Source organism: Leptonychotes weddellii, chromosome 15, assembly GCF_054177405.1.
Source record: "Leptonychotes weddellii isolate Sample4059 chromosome 15, ASM5417740v2, whole genome shotgun sequence".
Taxonomy (NCBI): Eukaryota; Metazoa; Chordata; class Mammalia; order Carnivora; family Phocidae; genus Leptonychotes; species Leptonychotes weddellii.
Window position 1 is genome coordinate 17,007,166 of NC_138383.1, and position 20,751 is coordinate 17,027,916.

The window sequence follows — 20,751 nt, forward strand, 5'->3', positions numbered from 1 at the left end:
TTAATCAGTGACATCCGCAATGACCCTACTGCCAGATAAGGCTGCATCCTGAGCTCCTGGGGGTTAGGACTTCAACATATGAATGGGGGAGGGGGACACAATTCAACCCCTAACAACTGCCTTCTATGACCTGGCCTCACAAGCCGCATGTCATCTTCCAACACGCTCTGTTGGTCAAGCAGTCACAGGTCCACCTGCATTCGAGAAGAGGGGACACGGAGCCCGCTGGAGAATGACATGTGGGAGAGGAGGTCTTTCTGTGGCCATCTTTCTGTGGACAATCGGCCTCAGGACCGCACGTCCACTCGCCAAGCTGAATGGCGCGAGGCCCCTAATCGCTCATCTCATTGGCTGGAGCTCAGTCACGTGGCCCCACCTCGCGGCCGGCACCACCCCCGGAGATGTCCTTAGCGGGCCGAGTGGCCAAGGGCTGTTCTCAGGCTCTTTTACGATGGAAGGAGGAGAGAGAGGGTAGTGGGGCAACTCGCGTTATCTGTTACAAACACGCTCTCCTTCGAACAGCCTGAATCTGAGCTCTCACACAGGCCTACGCCCATGAGTCCCGCGGTGGCAGGTGGGCAGCGGGGGCAGCGGGGACAGGGACGTCCGAGACAAAAGATCTGGATTTGAGTCCTGTCTGCCATTAGTCAGCCGTGTGACTCTGGCCGAGTCATTCCATTTCACTGCCTGTCTTTCTTCACTGGTTACACTGGTTATACCTTAAATAATAATAATAATAAGATTTCACTGCTTAGGCTCAGAGAGATTATGTACTTTGCCAAAGGTCACACAGCTAGTGAGTGGTAGAGCTAATGAGAAATACAGCTGAATCTACAGTCTGACATGTTTATTTTTATTTATTTATTTATTTGACAGAGAGAGAGGCAGCGAGAGAGGGAACACAAGCAGGGGGAGTGGGAGAGGGAGAAGCAGGCTTCCCACGGAGCAGGGAGCCCGATGCGGGGCTCGATCCCAGGACCCTGGGATCATGACCTGAGCTGAAGGCAGACGCTTAGTGACTGAGCCACCCACTCTTTTATTCTCTTCTCTCTTACTCACTTCTAACCCTTTTCAAAACTGCTCTGGCAACTCTCCCTTCAACTCCCCCAAAGGAAAAATTCTCCTCCTTCCACACCCAGCCCCTCTTTAGGAAAAATCTGGGCTGACAATGATAGGATTTGCTTTTGCAGGTGCTGTGGGCAGGGAGGGAAAAATACTGAACACTTCGGTGCCTGCAGGGGCCCTGGTTGCAGATGGAGTCTCCTGGGAAGAGAGAAGTGGGGGCAGAGTCCAATCTCCAAATGAGTGACCTGAGTCCCCAGTCAGGCCTACATTGATTTGGAGGGAGTGGGATGGGGGCTCAAGGTGTGTGTGTGTGCGTGTGTGTGTATATGTGTGTGTGTGAGAGAGCTGTCCTCAGCCTAAGGGTTTCTCCAGCTAATAGGGGACCCCCTGGGTTCCTGGCATCCGGGGGCAGTCACCGGTCCCTACCTCTGCTGCTGCCACCCAGTGCAGGAATAAGACATGGTCCTAAGACCTGGGCCAGGCTGCTTTGGAGGCACTCTTGTGAGAGGAGGGTATGGAGGATGTGATGCTGGCCAAATTCCTGCCTTTGCAGTCCTGTATGTGGGGACCCCCACCCCGCTTGCTACGGTGCACTCGGCCTCACCATGTGACCCCAGGTGTTCCTGGGGTGTTCCTCTCCTAGTTTCATTGAAGCCCTCACTCCATCCCTAATGCAGCCCAGTGGCCATCCATCCTCCCCGTCCTCGAAGGCGTGGGGCTGGGCAGGCGGAGAGGGACCTTTTCCATTTCATTTGGTCCGCCTGCAGGTGAGTACTTGGTGCCTTCTCTAAGTGGCAAGCCCTCGGAACACAGGCAGATGAGCGAGAAGCATCACCCGGTTCTGGATCTGGCCATACAGTTCAGAAAGCACACCCACTACCTCCCCCTCTTCTTTTGTCCCAACATCCCTGAGAGGACCCAGAAGGGGAATCTGTTGTTTGCAAAGGAGAAAAATGACAGCTATAGGTTCAGTTGACATCGTGGACTACAAGTCATTTCTTAGGCACAGGACAAAACCATAACTGGCCCCCAGCACCAGAGCCAACCCCCAGATCTACCATCTGTCTGCAGGGGCCCGGTCCTGACATATGTAGTGGCCCGAACAGGTCCCACCAGGCTGCAATCTTGCCGGACGCCAGACCCTCCGAACTAGGGCTGGAGACTGGCGCCCCCTGGTGGCACAATGCAGCCTCTGCGGCCTCACCTCCTTTGTTTTGCAAAGTGGACACCAAGCCCAGGGCTTGGCGGGACAGCCCGACCTCCATATTTGTTTTTGGGATGTAAGCTGTTGTCTGGTGAAGCATTATTGTTCTTCTTGTTACCGGAAACCAGAATTGAGTGGAACAAGGCAGAACAGACATTTACTGAGACTTTATCCTCACTACCTGGAGGAAAATCAAAGCTCAGAGAGGCTAACGGAATTATTTTCCAGGGTCCCACAGAGCCAGTGGCAAAGCCAGGATTTGGACCTTTAAGCCCGCTATGCTAGATCCCTGGGGTAACACCTCCAGCCATCACACCCTCTACGACTCCCCCCATAACACACACACTTTTAGTGTCTTGATCTGGGACAGTAGAACCTCAGCGGTAAAAGGTCTTGCACTCCCTACTCAGGCTTCAGTGTGTCATTCAGACACAGCCAGTTACTGCTCCTTGGCCTGAGCTGCGGAGGGGGCTGGGGGTGGAGGAAGGGCCGCGGAGCTGGGCAGACTCGGAGGCTCCTGGGGGTGGAGGTGAGGGGGCACTATTGGGATGGTGGGCTTGGGATTTCAAGCCAGAACTTGAGTCCTAGGTGGCTGTGTGGTTTTGGGCAAGGCTCTTCACCTCTGTGAGCCTCACGTTGCTCAGCCAAAATATGGGAAATTATAGCAATACTTTGACAGCCCCGCTTAGGAAAAAAGAGTCCAGATTTTGGAATTAGACTTTTGTTTAACTCTGGATTTCCCACTGACTAGTTATGTGGTCTGAGGCTAGTTACTTAAAGTCTCTGAGTTAGTTTCTGAATCTGTAAGATGGGTCGTTGCAGGGACTCGGTGAGGTGATTGAGCTAGGAGCACATTGGAAAGTTCAAGGCTTTATGATGCTGGTTGATCACTGCCTTGGAAAGGAACTCCGGGAAATGGCTCTGGCACCCACTCCCCCCGACTCCAATACTCCTGACCCCAGGCACATGGGTTCTCATTCTGTACCCCATACACCAGCCAGGTCTCTCCCTGCCTGGGTCCCCACTCCCTTCCACATTGTCTAGTTACCTAAGGCATCTCTCCCCCAACTTCCCTGTTCCCACTTTGTCCTAGTCACACCTGGAAAGGAAGTCCTGAGTCCTCATCCTGGGATCTTGGAGCCCCAGCCTCTATCTTATGCCTGGAGGGAATTCGTGGGAGGCAGGAGGGGCTGTTCTGAGGCCTGGGACCAGAACCTTTCAGTCATCCTGAGGTCCTAGGACCCCCCATTCTTCTTGAACCAAGCCTGCTCTGGTGCCCAAAGGCAGATGGCGTCCCACAGGAGACCTGGAGGCCCACTTTTACCTGTTATACTGCGGCCCTGTCCCCCTCCTGGCCCTGGCCCCAGGGCTGGTGCTGCGTGTACCAGGGAGACGGTGGGAGGAGGGGGTGAGGGCTGGGGAGTGAGAGAGGCTGACAGGAGGCGGGGACTCTGGGGGGCTGAGGACTATAAAGGGGCACAGGGGAGGGTAGGGACATCCGGCTCTCAGGACTCAGGGTAAGTGGTCCCAGTCTGGGGGGAGGGGAAGGGGAAGGCCGGGCCCTGGGGGGGTCCTTGGGACTAGGGGCCTGGGGTGGGAGAAGGAGCTTTGCAGAACAGAGAGGTGGTATTGGGAGGTCTGGGGTCCTGCTTGGGTCTAGCTCCACATCTGGACGAATCTCTCACCCTGGAAGAGCAGTCTGCTGACTAGAAGACTGAAAACGTGTGGGGGGAGTGAGTGGTGGCCGTGCACACAAATGTGACCGCAGCCTTGTGAGCGACAGGGTCCGAGGGTGCGACCGTGCTTCTCGGCTGGGAGCGACACGGGCAACATTGTCATCTCCAGGACCTGTCCCTGAATGTCTACCCTGGCAGAGGGCAGCGGGGGGGCGGCAGACCCAGGGGCCCTGGATTTCTGTCCTTCGGTTCACAAGTTCATTCTGTGCGCTCCCACCCAGTCGGTGAGCTGGAGCACCTCTTCGTCCCACCCCGCATCTGCCTCCTCAGAGCCACCAGGCCCTGGATGCCATGAGTCCTGGGTCCCCTGCCCCAGGTCCCCACCTTCTCTGCTATGCTTTTTGACTTTGCCGAGGGCCTGGCTGCAGACTGGGGCTGCCGACCGCACTCTCCGGGGCGGGCAGGTCCGAGGGGCCCTTCGCTCTGCCCCTTCGTCCCCAGGCTTGGAGAAATGGGTGAGGGGCTAAGGAGCTGGGCGGGTGGGCTCCGTTCTGCCTCTAACTTCCCCACGCCTTGCTCCTCAGATGCCCGCCGCCCGCCACTTCCTCTCCCTGCTGCTCCTGCCCACCTGCGTGGCTCTGTGGCTGCCGCCGCCGCGGGGGGCCCGGGGGGCCCCCCTGGAGCCAGTGTACCCGGGGGACAATGCCACGCCAGAGCAGCTGGCCCAGTACGCGGCTGAGCTCCGCAGATACATCAACATGCTGACCAGGCCCAGGTGTGTGCGAGAAAGAGAGAGAGAGAGAGAGAGAGAGAGATCCCAGTCCCCGCGGCCCTGGGCCCCGCCCCCGGCCCCTGCCCCTGCCACGCTCTGGGGAAAGCAGGGCATCTCCACTGACCAGGCCTGCAGCCCCAGGCCCCGGGCAGGGGGTGGGGGGGTGGGTGCCCAGGGTGGGCATGAGGCAGGTGAGCCGGCACGTGGGCACGGTGCTTGTCCCAGCTGCCTCTCCCCTGCCAGGTACGGGAAGAGAGACAGAGAAGAAACGCGGGACATCCTGGAGTGGGGCTCCCCCCGCGCTGCTGCCCCCAGGTGGGTTTGCTTCCCTGCTCTGCGTGCCTAGATCCCTGGGGCTGAAATGGGGGTGCGGGGAGAACAAAGGCCCAGGGCTGGCCCGAGGTCTCCTGAGGGTGGGAGGACTGTCCCCTCCGACTGCCACGTTCTGCCCCCTCCTCACAGGGAGCTCAGCCCGATGGACTTGTAACGCCACCTCCTGCCTCCTTGGACTCCAAGGGCAATGCCGGCCCACCTCCCCCCTCTGCACCCTTGGCAATGGCCGAAGCTTGCTCCCTGCTCCCACGCAGACTAAATAAAGCAAATCCAAGTCAGAGCTTCTCTCTGTGTGTGTCTCTGTGGACCCCTGGTCGGGGCAGGAGCGGGCCAAGTGCTCTGGAGAAACAGGAGGAGGGGAGGGAGGCCCAGGAGGGAAAGGAGGGTATTGTCAGGGATCCAGAAGGCCTGCGGGGTGGTCAGAGCCATTCAGCTCATCCTCTGCTTCACAGAGGGGCAGGCCCAAAGGGAGGCAGGGACTCCTCCAAGGCCATTTAGCAAGTGAGTGAGGCTTGAATCTTCCTATTTCAGCACTTCTAAACCTTCCTGGTCAATAGCCTGATGACAACCGTGCCCCCAAACGCACCCCCACCAATGTTTTTCAACACGTAGGCACTAGGTGAAGTACGGATGTATACTAAAGTGTCCTGGGCACAGGGCCAGAGGCAACGACCCAGCCCGGAGGAGTGACTGTGTCAAGTCACCAGCTGCCCTCCTCTGGCAGGTCGGAGATGGGTCACTATGTGTGTTCAGTAGGAGCACAGCTCATCAGGGGGCACGGGGCCCAGCAGAAGCACGGCCAGCGCAGGGGGACTGTGATGGGGAGGGGCCTGGAGACGGTGTCCTGTGCAGACTACTGGGAAAAGGAGACTGTGTGCCGGGGCGTGCAAGCCTCTCAACAACCCAGTGAGGGAGATACTGTTCTCCTCACTCTACAGAGGCCAAGGCCGAGGCTCAGCAAGCTGCGGCAGCTTCTCCCAGGTCCGGCACAGACAGCAGGGTAGTCCAGGCACATAGCACCAGCTTCGGAATCAGAGGAACTCGGCTCTGATCCCAAGATCTGCCCCTCTCTGTCTGTGTGTCTGTCTGTCTGCTACAACCTCTCTGAGCCTCAGACTCTTCATCCGTAGAGAAGGATGATAGGGTTGCAGTGAGCAAGACATGAAATAACACGTATGAAACATTGAGCATGTGGGGCACCTGGTGGCGCAGTCGTTTGAGCGTCTGACTCTTGATTCTAGCTCAGGTCGTGATCTCAGGGTCCTGGGATCGGGCTCCGCACTCAGGGGGGAGTCTGCTTGAGAGTCTCTCTCTCTGCTCCTCCCCCTACTCACACACACTCTCTTTAAAATAAAAATAAATAAATCTTTTTTAAAAAACCCCAAACAACCCAGGTGTTTGCAGCCGGAGGGAGTGAAAATGCTGAGAATCCCTTGAACAATTCCTCTTTCAGCAAGCAAACCCATGGATGTGCTATTATGATCTCTGTGTGCACCCATATGCTCTAGGATCGATTTGTTGGAAATTTGAATTCCAACAAATTTTGGAATTTGAAGGGATCGTCATGGCAGGGATGGGTGAGAAGTGAGAGAATTAGAACCTTTCTGGTTCCTGGAAAAGAAACATTGAGCGTGGCCCCTTGACCCAGGTAAATGCTCAGTAAATGGGAGCTTCTCAGGGGCGGACTAGCCCCCGGCCAACCAGCTGTCGCCATGAAGCATGCTAGAAAGAGCAGCAGCGAGAAAACACGGGCTCCACACACGTGACGCTCCACCTGATGGAAGAGGGGTACAGCTAACTCTGTGGGGCTCCAGGACAGGGTTCTGGAAGGCAGGCCTCCCATGACTCCAAGGAAGCATCTTTGAAGAACGAGAAACTTAGAACTGCTCCTGAGAAGTATGAAGTCCCGGGTGTAGGAGCTCCTGGAGCAGCTGCAGGAGGGGGGACCCAAGGGGGAGTTCGGCCTTCTGGCAGGAGGTGGAGTAGCCGGGAGATGCGGCCACCCCTGGAGTCCAATCTGCGGATTCCACACTCCAGCTCTGGGAGGGTGAGGACCCGGATCCTGCCCTAGGGAGGCCCACACGGAGGACAAGTCTCGGTGGGCCCAGGGGCTTTGCCAGGACTTGCCCTTCTTGAGCACCCTGAGTAGGTGGGGATGGGGTAGTGTGTGTGTGTGTGTGTGTGTGTGAGAGAGAGAGAGAGAGAGAGACAGAGAGAGAACGGGAGGGAGTGAACATGTCTCTTGCCCGTTTTCCCGGGGCTGGGAGCACCTGTGGATAAGGGATCGTCATGGCAGGGATGGGTGAGAAGTGAGAGAATTAGAACCTTTCTGGCTCCTGGAATGGCTTCTCCGGCCTCCCCCATGTGCTCCGCCTGAAAAGACGGGGCTGTGGGTTTGATGGATGAGAGGCTCCCCTTTCCTGGACTCAGCACCTCACCCTGATCCCAGGACAAAGACAATCGTGTTTCTCCTCAAGCCCTGGCTAGTCTGGAGTGTGCAAATGACCCGAAAGTGGATCCAGGCCCTAAAAGGCACAGGGCTGGAGAGGATGCAGCCACCAGGCAAATGCTTGGCTCAGGATGATTCTCACACCCAAGGGAGTGGCGGGGGGGAGAGGGGCGGGATGCGGTTTCAGCAGAACAAAGTTTGAGTTTGGATGATGGAGGCGGAGGCTGAAGCCCCAGAATTTTCTCTGGCAGCCAAGGTGATAGGCTCTGAGTAGGGAGAGAGGTAGACACTTCCCAGGGGCAGGAATTAGGATCCTGCTCAGGACATACTGGTATGTGAGAGGTGGCTCGTGAGAGGTGCCTCTGAAGCTGAGAGCCTCTGCCCCTGCCCCCTGCCCAGGCCTTCTGATGGTCACCCCACCGAAGGAGAGTGCCACCCTCCCACCCAGCTTCTCAGGGACAGGCCCCGCTGGCTCATTGCCAGTCAGGCTGAGAGGGTCCTGGAGGCCCAGGCAGGACTTCCTCACCTTGAGGGGCAGGCAGAAGCCCTGCTGCTCGTTCCCGGGCCAACACGGGACATCCGGGGCTAGCATCAAAGCTGCCCTGCTCTGTGGAGACACTTGTGTGGGAGGGGATCCTGGATGGAGCCCCCTCCTTTGAGGTTGCTGGGACCTGCTCCTCTCGCCTCTGCTGGCCCTCTGGTTAGAGGCCCCCCCACCAAGTGGTGAACGTGTGTAAGTGGGGGGCAGGTGCATGGGTGGCAGGGAGGAGGCAGGACAGACCTGCAGGAGAGGTCTTCTCTCACAGTAGGAACTCCGGGGTCCTCTCTCCCCTTGAAGGACAGGTCCCTTCTTACCTAGGGCCCACAGAAGTCACCAAGCCATAGAGATATTTATCTTTATTGTTCTGGGGGGGAGGGGGAGTGAGGGAGGTGGGCAGATAGGAATTAAGGCTCCTTTGAGGATACAAAGGGGGTCGGTGGGCCAGGAGACTTGAGTCAGGCATCTGAGGTGTGGGCCCTGCCTGGAGAAGGAAGTCCCTGGGGCCCTGGTATCCCCCCCCTTCCCCCAGGGCTTCCTCTCGTTCCAGCCCAAGCTGCCCCCAGTTCTGTGGCTCCGGATCGGTGCCAGCTTGCCCAGGCTCTCCTACCTGGGGCCCTGGGAGGACAGCGGCGGTTGGGGTTTCCCAGCGGTCCGCTGGGGGGGGTTCGTAGCATTCCCCGGGAGGGGTTTCACGGTGTTTGCTGGTGCGGTTTTTGTGGTGTTCGCGGCTTTCTTGGGGTTTTTAACGTTTTTAGATTTCTTGGTGTCCTTAGACTTCAAGCTGGGGAACAGGTCTTTGCACAGATCATGGGGTGGCGAGGGCGGTGGGTGGGGTGCCGGGTGATGTCCGTGTCCTCCCGCACCCTCGGCCCGTCCTCCCTCCCTCCGGCTCTCCCCCCACCCCACCCCACCCCACCCCACCCCTGCCCACCTGCTGTTGAAGAGCTTCTCTAGGTACTTGTTGAAGTGGGCGAAGTTGGACATCCAGTCGGCCGCCCTGGGCTCGGGGGGCTCCCGCAGTTGCAGCTCCTCCCCCAGTGCAGCCCGGGGCCACAGCCGAAGCGGCACCAGGCACAGCAGGGCCAGTGCGCACGCGCAGCGCAGAGCCGGCGCCTGGGGCGGGGGGAGGGGGCAGACAGAGCCGCGGGGTGTCACGTGACGCCCATCGCTGACGCCGGGCTGGTGGACTCAGCGACGCGTCTGTCTCCGGGACCTCCCCGTGCCTACGCCGAGTGGGGGCGCACATGCGCAGTGATGCCCCCACGCACAAAGAGCCGGGGGAACGGGGCGGTGGGGACGGCCGGGGAGGCGCACCCCCGGCTGGGCCCTCGGGGGCTGCGGGGAGCCCCTGCTCAGCTCCCTGACCTCACCGGCCTCTTCCGCAACCACTTGCTCACCCCGCTCCAGCCTCTCCCGCCTCCTTGCTGTTCCTCAAACATGCCAGACCTGCGGTTCTCTTGCCTGGAAGACTTCCTCCCGACAGGGACGGGCACGGCCAACTTCCTCACCTCCTTCAGGCATCAGCTCAAACCGCACCTCCTCAATGGGTCCTACGCTGACGCCCCTATTCAGAACGGCAGCCCGTCCCTTCATCTTGCACCTTCCCCTTGTGCGTCACCTTCTAACTTACTGTGTTCTCTGCTTTTTAAAAATTGTCCTCTCTCCCACGAGGCACGCCCCTCCTCCCCCGATGGAAGCGGCGTCACAGCTGGCCTCCGCCTCTTCTGCTCACTGATGTAGCGCAAGCACCTGGAACAGCGCCTGACGCTTGGCAGGTGCTCGACACTACGTGTTAAGTGAATGACTAACGCAGCTGCACGCTGGAATGCCAGCCCCGGGGTCCCCACGTGTGCACCCAGCTGTGCACAGGGAACTTGATGCTGGCAACACACAGCACATCCCGAGATTCACACCCTGTGGTGCCTACGCCCGTGAGACGCACCCCTGGGGCCCTCAACCCTCTCTTGACCAGGAAAGCCCCTCACCCCCACCACCCAAAGCAGGCACCGGAAACCCTGGCAGCCGTCCTGGCGGTAGACTGGCAGAGGCTGCTACCCTGGTCTCATTCCTTCATGCCCCTCCGTCCCCTAGCTCCTGGAGAGCATAGCCGCCAGGGGTCCCAGACTCAGCCGCCAGACATTACCATGGTGCTGGGCAGGTGCAGGGCAGCACAGCAGAAGGGTTTCCGGCAAGGACCTCCGAGGCCCTTTATATTCCTTCAGGTCCATGCCCCCTTTCCCACAAAGGCCCCACGCCCAGCTTGGCCTCCTCCTGCCCCGTGTCCTAACCTGGGAGTTGGGAACAGGGAGAAAGTGGGGGTGGAGGCACACGGGCTGCCGGCTGTCCTGATCTGGGCACAGTTCGTGCCAGGGGCCCAGTGGTGGGGGTGGCAGAGGCGGAAAGTACTGGGGAGTCGGGGTCACCTTTTGCCTCAAGTCTACAGATCCCAGGGAGGAACTGTCTCTGCGGTTGAGAGGGGGCTGTGCTTTGCCCAGGGACTGTTCTTGGGGTTGGGAGGGGGCTAGGCTGAGAGATCAGGTGCCCCTTCCCACCCAGCTGGGGGCTCAGCGCCCCTACTCCTGGCTTCCAGGCCTGCCGGCAGGGGCCTGGGTGAGGTTAAGATTTCTGCCTTAGGATTGCAGGCCCTACTGATCATTCTGGAGATTTTCGCGGCCTGCCTAGCTACTTTGGAGACCCTGATGGGAGACCTGCGGAGCTTTCTGGAGTGTGGTGGGTCTCAGCTGCCTGAATGATGAACTCAGGGCTTGGGCTGCTTCAGGTCACAGAGCCTTGGCTGTGTGGCCGTTAGGGCCCCTCGAGCTGCTCAACATTGCTGCTTCTCTGTGGCGAGGCTGTAAAATGTGGAATGAAGCTTTTTCATGCCAATCCCCGCACCCCCAGAAGAGACACAGTAGGAAGAGCAGGGGCTTCTGGGTAGGAATCCTGACTTTACCACTTCCTGGCTGTGTGACCTTGATTAAGGGACATTACCTTCCCTGAGCCTCCGCATCCTCATCTGTGAAACGGAGCTGATCACATCTATAGCCTTAGGGCTGTCGTGAGGATCCAGTGGAATGATGTAGCTGAAGCCCTTGGACAACTTCTGGCACACAGTGATGAACATATGTGAGCCCCTCAACTCAGGGATGCACTCTTCCCCCCCCCCCGCATCCTCACTTCTTCCTTAGGGGAAGGGGTGAGAAACTCAATGTCAATGTCACCAAGTTTATGGGATGGCTCAGCAGCCAAGAGAGACAGGACTGCATTTCCACGGAACCAAGACTCTCAAGAAAAAGAAATGAGATTCCCATGATAAAATTCCATAGTACAAGTTGGGAGGAGAGATCTAGGTGTCAGTGTACCCCAAATCCCAACAAACAGGCTGTCTCTTACTCCACTTAGACACAAGCCCAGTGTTGATGACCCCATTCCCGAAAGAGCTCCAACGATGTGTCCTCTTGCAGCCTCGGCTGTGAGGACCCAAGCTGCCCTTACAAACCCCGGGGCTTCTCCACAAGGCCCCAAAGGTTCTCAGTCCCTCACTCTTCTGGACTCACTCACTCATTTCAGGAACTGTCAAGTTCTGAGGGATGGTGTGTATCTACCTGCCTTCCTGGTTCGGAAGATGAGAGTGAGCAGGTTGAGGAAGGAGGCACGAAGCACTCAAATATTATTATCACAATAATAAAATTATCACAATCCCAAGGTACTGTCACAATCATAAAGGCTCTGTGGAGCATATAGTTATATACTAATAACTGACAATTACTGCTGATGCTCAGTGCCAGGTACTGGGAGAAGCATTCTGTTGCAGTGTCTCTGATTTTAATGACACTTGCAGGCATTAACTCCTTTTGCATTTGAGGAAACAGGCTCAGAGAATTTAGGAGACTATCCAAGGCCAGGAGGCATGAGATTCAAGCTCAGGACTGACTCAGATCTGGAGAAGCAGTCCTATCTTCTTGGAAAGCTACCCCCAGTCAGTTACACACCTTTCTGTCCCTTGGGATTCAGGCCATCTGCAGTCCAGAGTCTCCCCTCAATCACCTCCTGGTCCCTTGGCCTGTCAGCTCCTCCCGACTCCAGTGGGGTTGCTTACCATGCTCTGCATCCCCTCCTCACTCCCATTCTTCCTCCATCTTCTTGGCTCTGTTTTTCCCAGGGGCCTTTTTGAGTAAACTCTTCCCTGCTTCTCCAAGCCTGATGGTCAAGACACAGGCGTTGGCATCAGACTGACCAGGGTTCCAAGCTCGACATCACCGCTTGTTGGCTGTGTGTCCTGGACAAGTTGCTTTGCTTCTCTGAGCCCGGTGTCCTCAGCTATGAGGGGAACACTAGAGCTAGGTCATGGGGCTATTGGGAGACAAAGCTGAGAGAAGGTTCCTCAGGCTTCTGGCCCCAAGTCTTCCTTGAACTTTGTGATTCGCCCCAGGACCCTTCAGAGAAATTCTCTCTTTTACTTAATCTGGCTTAAATTGGATTTTTACTTGCTACCAAGCCAGACCAAAGCAAACTGAAAAACCTTTGACTAATAAGCCTTCCATGACTTCCTGGATTAAGTCCAAACTTCTTAGCATGACATTTGAGGTCCTTCACAATTTGACCTCAGCCCACTTAAAAAACAAAAAAACAAACCTTCAAAAACAACTTTGGAGAAGTGTAATTTAAACACAGTAAAAGTCACCCATTTGAAGCGCCCCATTGGAGGAGTTCTGACAAATGTGTAACCACCCCCACAGTCAAGACACAGAACGTTTCCATCCCCTCGGCTAGTTCCCTCCTGCCCCTGTCCAGGTCACCTGGCCCCCGACGGCTGAGCTCATCTCTATAGATTAGTTTTGCCTGTCTTAGACTTCATGTAAATGGCATCAATGTTCTTTCTGTCTGGCTTCTTTCACTCGGCAGAACGTTTTTGACATTCCTCCGTATTGTGAGGCGTATCAGCCATTTGTTTTTCTTATTGCTGAGTAGTACTGTTCCTTCAAGAGGATGTACCACAATCTGTTTACCTCTTCCCCTGTTCTGGATATTTGCATTTCCACCCACTCTCTTCAGCCACATCTCCTGCTCATGGACAGGCTCCTCCCTCGACGCACCTGTCCGACCCTCTACCTGCTAGACTCCAGGGGCCTCCCGAACAGTTCTTTCATACCCCCAGCCTTTGCTTGTGCTCTTCCTTCTATCTGGAACGAGTGTCTTCTACTCCTCCACCCTGCAAAATCGTGGGACTCGGTTCTGGCAATTCTTCTTCTGCGAAGCCTCCCCGGGCCCCTCCCTGCGCTGCCTTGGGCTCCTGGGTTCCTCTCTGCATCCAGTTGCCTGACGGTCCTCACCTGCCTACGCACCAGGCCCATCATCTGATGACGATCCCTTACTTATTCCATCCTTGGCTGTGCATTGGAATCATCTGGAGAACTTTCCAGCTACTGTTGCATGGCTCTGCCCCCAGAGTCTGCATCTTGTAACTGAGCACCCACTTGATGGCAGGTACTGCCTTAGGTTCTGGAGTTCCAGTAGTCGATAAGATATAGTCACTATCTCCAAAGAACTTCACAGGAGTGGGAACAGGTGTTCATTGAATGGACTAATTAATATTTCAAGAAATACCTACCAAGACACCCCTTCTTGGAAATCCCTGTTGGAAAGAAGGTTTTTATCTCCTTTATGAGCAGAGTGGGAAGTTGTCTCCTTGGATACATATTTTGATGGAGTTTGAAGGGAATTCAGGAAGCTAGTTCCAACTCCCAACCTCCCATTTTACAGATGAGAAGACCAAGGCCAAGTAGCCAGGTTTTCTGCACTGGAGGAGGAAGGTAGTCTCTGAAAGCCAAAAATCTCTCCCATAAGGACATTTGGGCTAGCTGCTCTTGAGAGCTGCTAAGCTGTTCTCAAGCCCAGTGTCTGATGCCAAGTTAATAAAAGATTTAGGACACATTAGTAACAGTATTTTAATCAAATCTAGACAAATTCAAGATTACATTAAGCTGTGATGGATAACAGCAAAGGATCAACTAGAAAGATTACAAACTGTTTCTAAATGTTTATTTCTTTTAGTGCTGATAATTTTATGCATTGTCTCAAATTAAGTCAAATTTAAATGTTAGTTAAGTTGAGCAGTTTTTGTGAGTTATCATATTTTTGTAGATTGGAGAATAATTTATGGAAAATGAAGCAAGTTTCTCTACTAACAAAAACTGCTAAGCCAAGCTCTGCCATTTGCTTGCTGTGCGATGCTGGGCAAGTCACTGAGCTCCTCTGTCCTTTAGTTTCTTCATTTGTGCAGAAGTGAAAGCTAAAAATAGTACCTATGGAGTGAGGCGCAGCATCGACTGAGGACATACAACCTGGGGTCACATCCCAGCCCCACCACTTCGCAGCGTCATGCCAATGGGCAAATTGCTTAATCTCTCTGTACTCCAGTCTTTTCATCTGTAAAATGGGGTAATAGTACTCAACTGCCTCGGACAGTTGTTATGAGGATCAAAGAAATGTATACAGAAGCTAACACATAGCAACGCTCATGTGGGTGATGGTTAGAGCAGAGCAGCAGCTCCTATTGCAGGAGAAGATTTTGAACTTTGAATAAGCTTTTTGAAAATCAACGAATGTAAATTAAGCAGTGGGGTGAACTAAGCAAATGCCCCAGACACAGTGGGAAGAAAAGATCTCCCCCCATTTCTCCTAACTCCATATCATCCTCCCTCTTCCCCCAGGGAAGAATGTAATGGGGCCCATCTGGCCGGCTGGCTAAGGGAGTGGGAGGCTGGGGCACATCCATGCTGTCAGAGGAGAACTCTGGGGGCAGGCACTCCCATGACAGCTCAGGGCAAGCAGGCTTTGCGCGTCAGTTGTGACCCTGAATGTGGTGACCTCGGAAGAGCAGTGGGCAAGAACGCCGGGAGGCTTTGTGTTTGAGGGTTTGCCGCTGTGTGTCATGGAGCTGTATACCATGATTTCAATTCCTTGAAATTCTACTTTACTGTTAGATTTGCTGAGCTCTCCATGTGAGCCAGGTTTAGGGGAAGGGTGGAGAGAGACAGAAGGAATCAAGAAAAGGACGCTCTTGGGGCACCTGGGCGGCTCAGTCGGTTAAGCATCTGACTCTTGATTTTGGCTCAGGTTGTGATCTCAGGGTCGTGAGATCCAGCCCTGCATCGGGCTTCGAGCTGCGCATGGAGCCTGCTTGAGATTCTCTCTCTCCCTCTCCCTCTGTACCACCCCCCCACACACAGCTTGTGCTCTCTCTCTCTCTTTCTGAAAGGAGGAAAGGAAGGAAGGAAGGAAAAAAGAAAGGAAGGAAGGGAGGAGGGAGGGAGGGAGGGAGGGCAGGAAGGAAGGAGCTCTTTAGAGGGCCAGGAGGCTGGAAAGCAAGTTGACTGGATTCAGGTCTGTGGGCACAGGGAACAGGAGAGGAAGAACAACTGGGAGAATGGGGAGCCCTCCAGGAACCAGTGCCAGTAGGTTGGAAGGAAGGGGAGAACATGTGTGTATATGCGTGCGTGCGTGTATAACAGGGAGGCAACCACCAGAGGAACTCAGGCCCATTCAGGCTGTGAAGTTGGCTGATAGGAGCTCACATCCCAAGACTGTCATTGGGTTGAAGATTCAGTACTGGGGAGAACAGAAGGTCCAAAGAGAACTTCAGGACTCAAGCTCATGCCTGATCTTTGGAGAAAATCCATTTGGACCCTTGAATTATAGCAACTGAGTTTCTGATGCCAGGGGCTCAGGGACTGGGGGGTGCTAAGTGACTCCGGTCAAGCCCTCCTCAAAAGACCTAAGATCCTAGTAAGTAAGAGAGGGAGAAAGTGAGGATAGGAAACAGAGTCGTGGGGGGCTGAGGAGGAGGGGTCAGGAAAGGAGATGGTCAGCATGAGAAGGTCAGCATGAGAAGGGCAGTGAGGGGCCCAGGGAGACTTTCAGGGTCCTCGGGAGGTCTCCTCCTCCGCCTCCTATCCCCAGCCCCAAAACCGCAATGGGGGAAGCAGGTTTGGGCTGCTGGGGAGGGTGCTCAGAATTCCACAGTAGCAGAGACTGGCACTCCCCTAACTCACATATGCACGCGCGTGTGCATACAAACACATACACAGCACACACACACACAGCACACGGACCCACGCAGGCTACACGTGCAGACACGTGTGTGTGCGTAGACACAGCATACAGTTACCCCATTTGTGCATCCACGTAGACACACAGACGATCACAAACCCACTCACGCGCGCATAAACACACCCACGGACATGTCCCTGCGCATACTTCAGGCCCTTCGGGTGTGCCGTCCGCGTGTGCTGTGCATGTCTCCCAGGTGTCCGCCCGCCTGGCTCAGGAAGGCCCAGAGCTCCTGGGGGAACACGGCCACCCACCCGCGCATATCCTTTTGCTGGTCTTTGAGCGGGGCAGGGGATGATGGAGAGGGGCACGCCCAGGGGGTTCCTGCCATAAGCACTCACCATGTCCCCCACTCCCCGCACCTCCAGCACAGACCCTGAGGCCTGCTGCACTGGACCCATACAGTCCCAGTCTGCTTCGGGGGATGGTGAGCCCTCCCACACTCTGTAGCCACGGAGGTGACAGGGCAGCCCTGCCCCCAAGGGCTCTGGCCTGGAGAAGGGCAATGGTGGTGGCGGGAGGCAGAGATGATCGGACTTCTCCCCCTCTCAGGGCCCACCTGTGCTCCCCACGGCAGCACAGAGCAGGCAGCCGGAGATGGAAAAGCCAGAGGCCTTGGAGCCCCTGTGGGAGGGATAGGAGGTCCCCCACTCTGCCCTCAGGCACCTCAGACAGGAGAGGTGCACAGCGTGGGCCCAGGGTGGCTAAACCCCAATGCATAGGGCAAGAGAAGATTCCAGCCGGGAGGCTTGGAGCTGAGCAGTTGGCACCAAGCAGGGCTGAGGGCGAAAGAGCTTTTGCTGTGTGTGGCAGGGGAGGGGCAGAGAATGGCTCTGGGACTGGGACCTCCCTGCTTTCCTGGGAAGGGGCATGGCCAGGGCCTGCCCTGGGTAACCCTGCTCCCCTGCCATGGCTCACAAAGCACTTTTGTATGGGTCACCCCCTCCTGGCTACGCGGAGTCTGTGAGGTGGATATTACCCAGCCCAGACCAAACGACTTGCCTGAAGTCACCCAGCAAGCTGCCCTAATGCTTTCCATAGCCCCTGTCCCTGTCCCTTCCGTCTCTGCCCCAACCCACTCTACAAGTGCTCCCTTGGCCCAGGGCGCAGGGGGTGGGAAGCAGCGCAGGGCGTGTGTGCGTATGTGCGTGCGTGCGTGCGTGCACTCCTGCGCACGCAGCCCTCTTCCAGGTCACCAGTCCTGGTGGGGACGCTCCTCTCTGCTTTCTTTCTGTCTCCAAACAACAACCCGAGTGCCTCACACAGTCCTCAGGGCATGTATTCCCACTGTCTAGAGCCTCCCCCCACTCTCTTCCCTTTGACCCCTCACCCCTGCCCTCTCCAGGTCTACAAGAGGGCTCCGAGGCATCACTGGCTTGTGAGGGTCTCCAGCAATGGATATTGGGTTACTGGGGGGGCTAGCAAGGCTCCCTCTCACTCTTAGGGTCTGCACTGCCTTTTGCAAGCTCATCCCTCTGCTCTGGTGATGGGCTACCTAGGCCTGGCCCCCTTATACGGTGTCCACAGCAAAGCCCTTGGCAACTTGGTGGGAGCAGGGGAGGAAGGAGAGGATAAAAGTGGGTGGCACAGATGGGACCGGGCAAGATGCCACTCATGCTTGTGTGGGCAGCGGGAAGAGGACATACTATCCATATCAGATACCTGTGGAACCAGCAGCCCTGGGATGCGCCCCTGCCTGCCCCAGGAGGACCTGAGGTCAGTTATGGGCACACCAGATATCCAGGGACAGAGACTAAACACCCACTGCTCAGATGGCACCCAGCTAGAGCCTGTTCAACCCGGACCCAAAGGGGCGCTGCATTTATGGAGCACCTTCTGTGTGAGTTGTATTGTGACAGTCACTCTACATGGGTCCTCTCCCTTGGGGGGCGGGGGTTATCCCCATTGTATAGATGAAAAAATTGAGGCTCAGAGAGGTAATGTGACTGCATATATATATGCAGTGAGAGTTTCAAACTTTTTTTTTTTTTTTTTTTTTTTTTTCCCATTGAGAGGTACATCCAAGAGAAAAGTTTTCCAGAACAAGACTGGCGAGTTGCAGGGGTCAGGGCGACGTGAGGGTGTAGGCTTGCGATAGCTGTTGGCGGCCCCTGCTGGTCGTTATCGCGAGTGCAACATCACTCTATACCACGCCAGATCTGCTAGAAATTCAGAGCAGCCGCTTTGAGTTTTATTTCTCTCCGTGTCCTGACTCTCAAAGCCCTGCGATGAACATCCACCAGAGGAAAACCCTTGATTTTAGGGGAAGCAGAGACACTGACTGCACCCTTGTGATCTGAGGAGGCAGGAAGGCAGACTGAGCTAATTACAGACCACAGAGGGAGAGGACGCTATCCCCCCGGCCTCCCCCACTCTTCTGCACCCGGGCCCCCCACCCCAAGGGGCAGCTGCTAACTGCCATGGGATGCATTTTGGACCCCTCCAACCTGTTTCCCTTCTCAGCTACTCTATTTCCCGCCAGTAGCACTCTCATTCCTTGGGGCCCACTTACTGCACCTCTGGTAGGACGCTCAACTATACCACCAGAAAGTCCTTTTTGTGTCTGACACCGCCCACCTTCCTTGACCAACACCCTAGACTCGGAGCCAGGCGATCAGGAGCCAATGACTCTGGTATTCGACTTGGTACTACTGAAGCTGGCACCTTGTCTGAAACAAAATAGGAGCATGGTACTCTGCATCAAGAAATTCTTCTTCCCACACCGGAACCTCACTGGGCTGTTGGGAGAATCAAACAATTTATCAACTCTAAGGTCCTGAAAAGATGTGAAGGGCTGGCATTCTGTAAGGCCCTTTTAGAGAGATACTTGATACCCGTCGACTGACAGTTACTGGGGATGTGGGTGGGGAGGCAGTTTGTAAGAATAACGAATTGGATTCCACCTCCCTAGTGGGCCAGAATCTGGGATTCCACCTTGTCTTGGGGATCCTGAATGGGATTGAAGGTTTGCTGTGGGTTGCTGTGGCATAATAGTTGCCTGATTGAGAAGTAATTAATATTTCAGAGGGATTCAAGATCCTTCCACTTCCCAACCAAATGCAATTAGTTGAGTGATTCTCTGCCCAGAGGTGGACAGGTGACAGTGGAGGGTAGCCTTCATAATGGGAAGGGGACTTTTTTTCTGAGTTGAATTAGGAGGATCTTCTGGTTTGAGGGCTGAGGAGAGGGTTGGAAACAGTGTGCTCCCTCAAGCCTCAGGTTGGAAACAGAAACCTGCAATTCCAGTCTCCACCATGTGGGGTCGCTAACTTACTTTCTTCTCCTCCCTCAGTAACGGGGTGGGGGGAGCTCAGAGGCACCAGGCCTTTCAGCAGAGTTTGGTCTGGTTTTATGGCTTTTCCCTATATCTATATACCCAAATTTATCCCCTCCAGAGCTCAGGGGTGAATTGAGTCTCTTGGGGCCCTGGGGACCAGTCCCCTGCTTCCTGGATGGATTCCCAAGTAAAACCCATTTCTGAGATTTCCAAGCAAGTTTCTAGGACGCAGTCCATTTCCCTCCCTTCCTTTCTTCCTCCCTCCCTTCCTCCCTCCCTTCCTTCTTTCTTTCATTTTATTTCTTTTTTTAGAAAAAGGTTTTATTTTGGGGGTGCCTGGCTGTAGAGCATGCTACTCTTGGTCTCGGGGTTGTGTGTTCAAGTCCTCATGTTGGGCCTGGAGCCTATGTAATAATAATAATTAATAATAATAATAAAAAATTTATTTTTAAGTAATCTCTACACCCAAAGTGGGACTCAAACTCACAACCCGGAGATCAAAAGCCATAGGTTTCTCCGACTGAGCCAGCCAGGCGCTGTGGTCCATTTCTGGTCTTAGGAGTCCAGCTAGCAAGAAAGAGGGATGATCTCTGCATATTCTGGAAGACACTTAGAGGGGTTGGGGGACACTGAGGTCAGAGAAGTACCGTGGCTGGCCCCATATGCTGTCTGAGCAGAGGGTGGGTCTCCAGGCTGAACCTACAAGTATTCCAAGGCCACACACTATCTTTTACCAGCAGGTCTGGGGTGGAGCTGGAGGCTGGCGAAGGCAGACACCTAACTGGGTTTAACACTTTATTTACTTCTTGAGATGGGACTCTGAAGAAGGATAGCGAGTTACTTCTTTCCGTATTCCGTAAGCAGGGGGTATGGACCAGCTCTCCCATCCAGACTTAAAATAAGATCTCGAATTCCCTCTGGAAGACGTTTCCCCGGTCTTTGCAAATTCTTCCAGAGACTGGGATCTAGCTATCCACCATTCGAGTCCTTCGAAGCTGCCCCTGAGCCCGAGACCCTATGGGGATGGGTCTCCTGCCCCTTGGGGATCTCCCTAAACTCCTCCTGTTCCTTTTCCTAATTGGGAAACAGGATAACGGGAAAAGGTGAGGCACGCCCGGAACTGAACCTCGGCTCTAAGCTGAGAGAAGGGAGCGGAGTAATCTTTCACCATCGCCCTTTTAAGGGATCGCTGGGCGCCGAGGGACGCTAGTAGTGGGTACGGATCCTAGCCCCTGCTTCCCCGAGTGGAAAGCGAGCAGGGGATCTTGGGCTGTGCGGTTTCTCCCAAACCACTACCTCCCCGCCTACCCTCTAGCTGCACG

At 55.4% G+C, this 20,751-nt stretch overlaps 1 protein-coding gene and 1 long non-coding RNA gene across 3 annotated transcripts; one reads left to right on the top strand and one right to left on the bottom strand.

Annotated features, from left to right (window-relative positions):
* Positions 1–4,330: 4,330 nt before the first annotated feature.
* Positions 4,331–5,330, top strand: PPY (pancreatic polypeptide). Its single transcript, XM_006750446.2, has 3 exons — positions 4,331–4,720; positions 4,961–5,032; positions 5,180–5,330. The coding sequence occupies exons 1-3, from the start codon at positions 4,530–4,532 to the stop codon at positions 5,202–5,204; spliced, it is 288 nt and encodes a 95-aa protein (XP_006750509.1). The 5' UTR covers positions 4,331–4,529; the 3' UTR covers positions 5,205–5,330.
* Positions 5,331–8,381: 3,051 nt separating this feature from the next.
* Positions 8,382–9,147, bottom strand: LOC115938282 (uncharacterized). 2 transcript variants are annotated; one of them, XR_014140294.1, is made up of 2 exons: positions 8,972–9,147; positions 8,382–8,821 (listed from the first exon to the last, which is right to left on the bottom strand). It is a non-coding gene; the product is annotated as an uncharacterized LOC115938282 (long non-coding RNA). The 2 variants fall into 2 exon arrangements; XR_014140295.1 differs by having other exon boundaries at positions 8,382–8,834.
* Between the last annotated feature and the right edge of the window lie 11,604 nt (positions 9,148–20,751).

Coding starts and splice junctions, on each gene's coding strand:
- PPY (XM_006750446.2), top strand. CDS start 4,530: ATGCCCGCCGCCCGCCACTTCCTCTCCCTGCTGCTCCTGCCCACCTGC. Junction 4,721..4,960: donor AACATGCTGACCAGGCCCAG/GTGTGTGCGAGA, acceptor CTCCCCTGCCAG/GTACGGGAAGAGAGACAGAG. Junction 5,033..5,179: donor CCCCGCGCTGCTGCCCCCAG/GTGGGTTTGCTT, acceptor CCCTCCTCACAG/GGAGCTCAGCCCGATGGACT.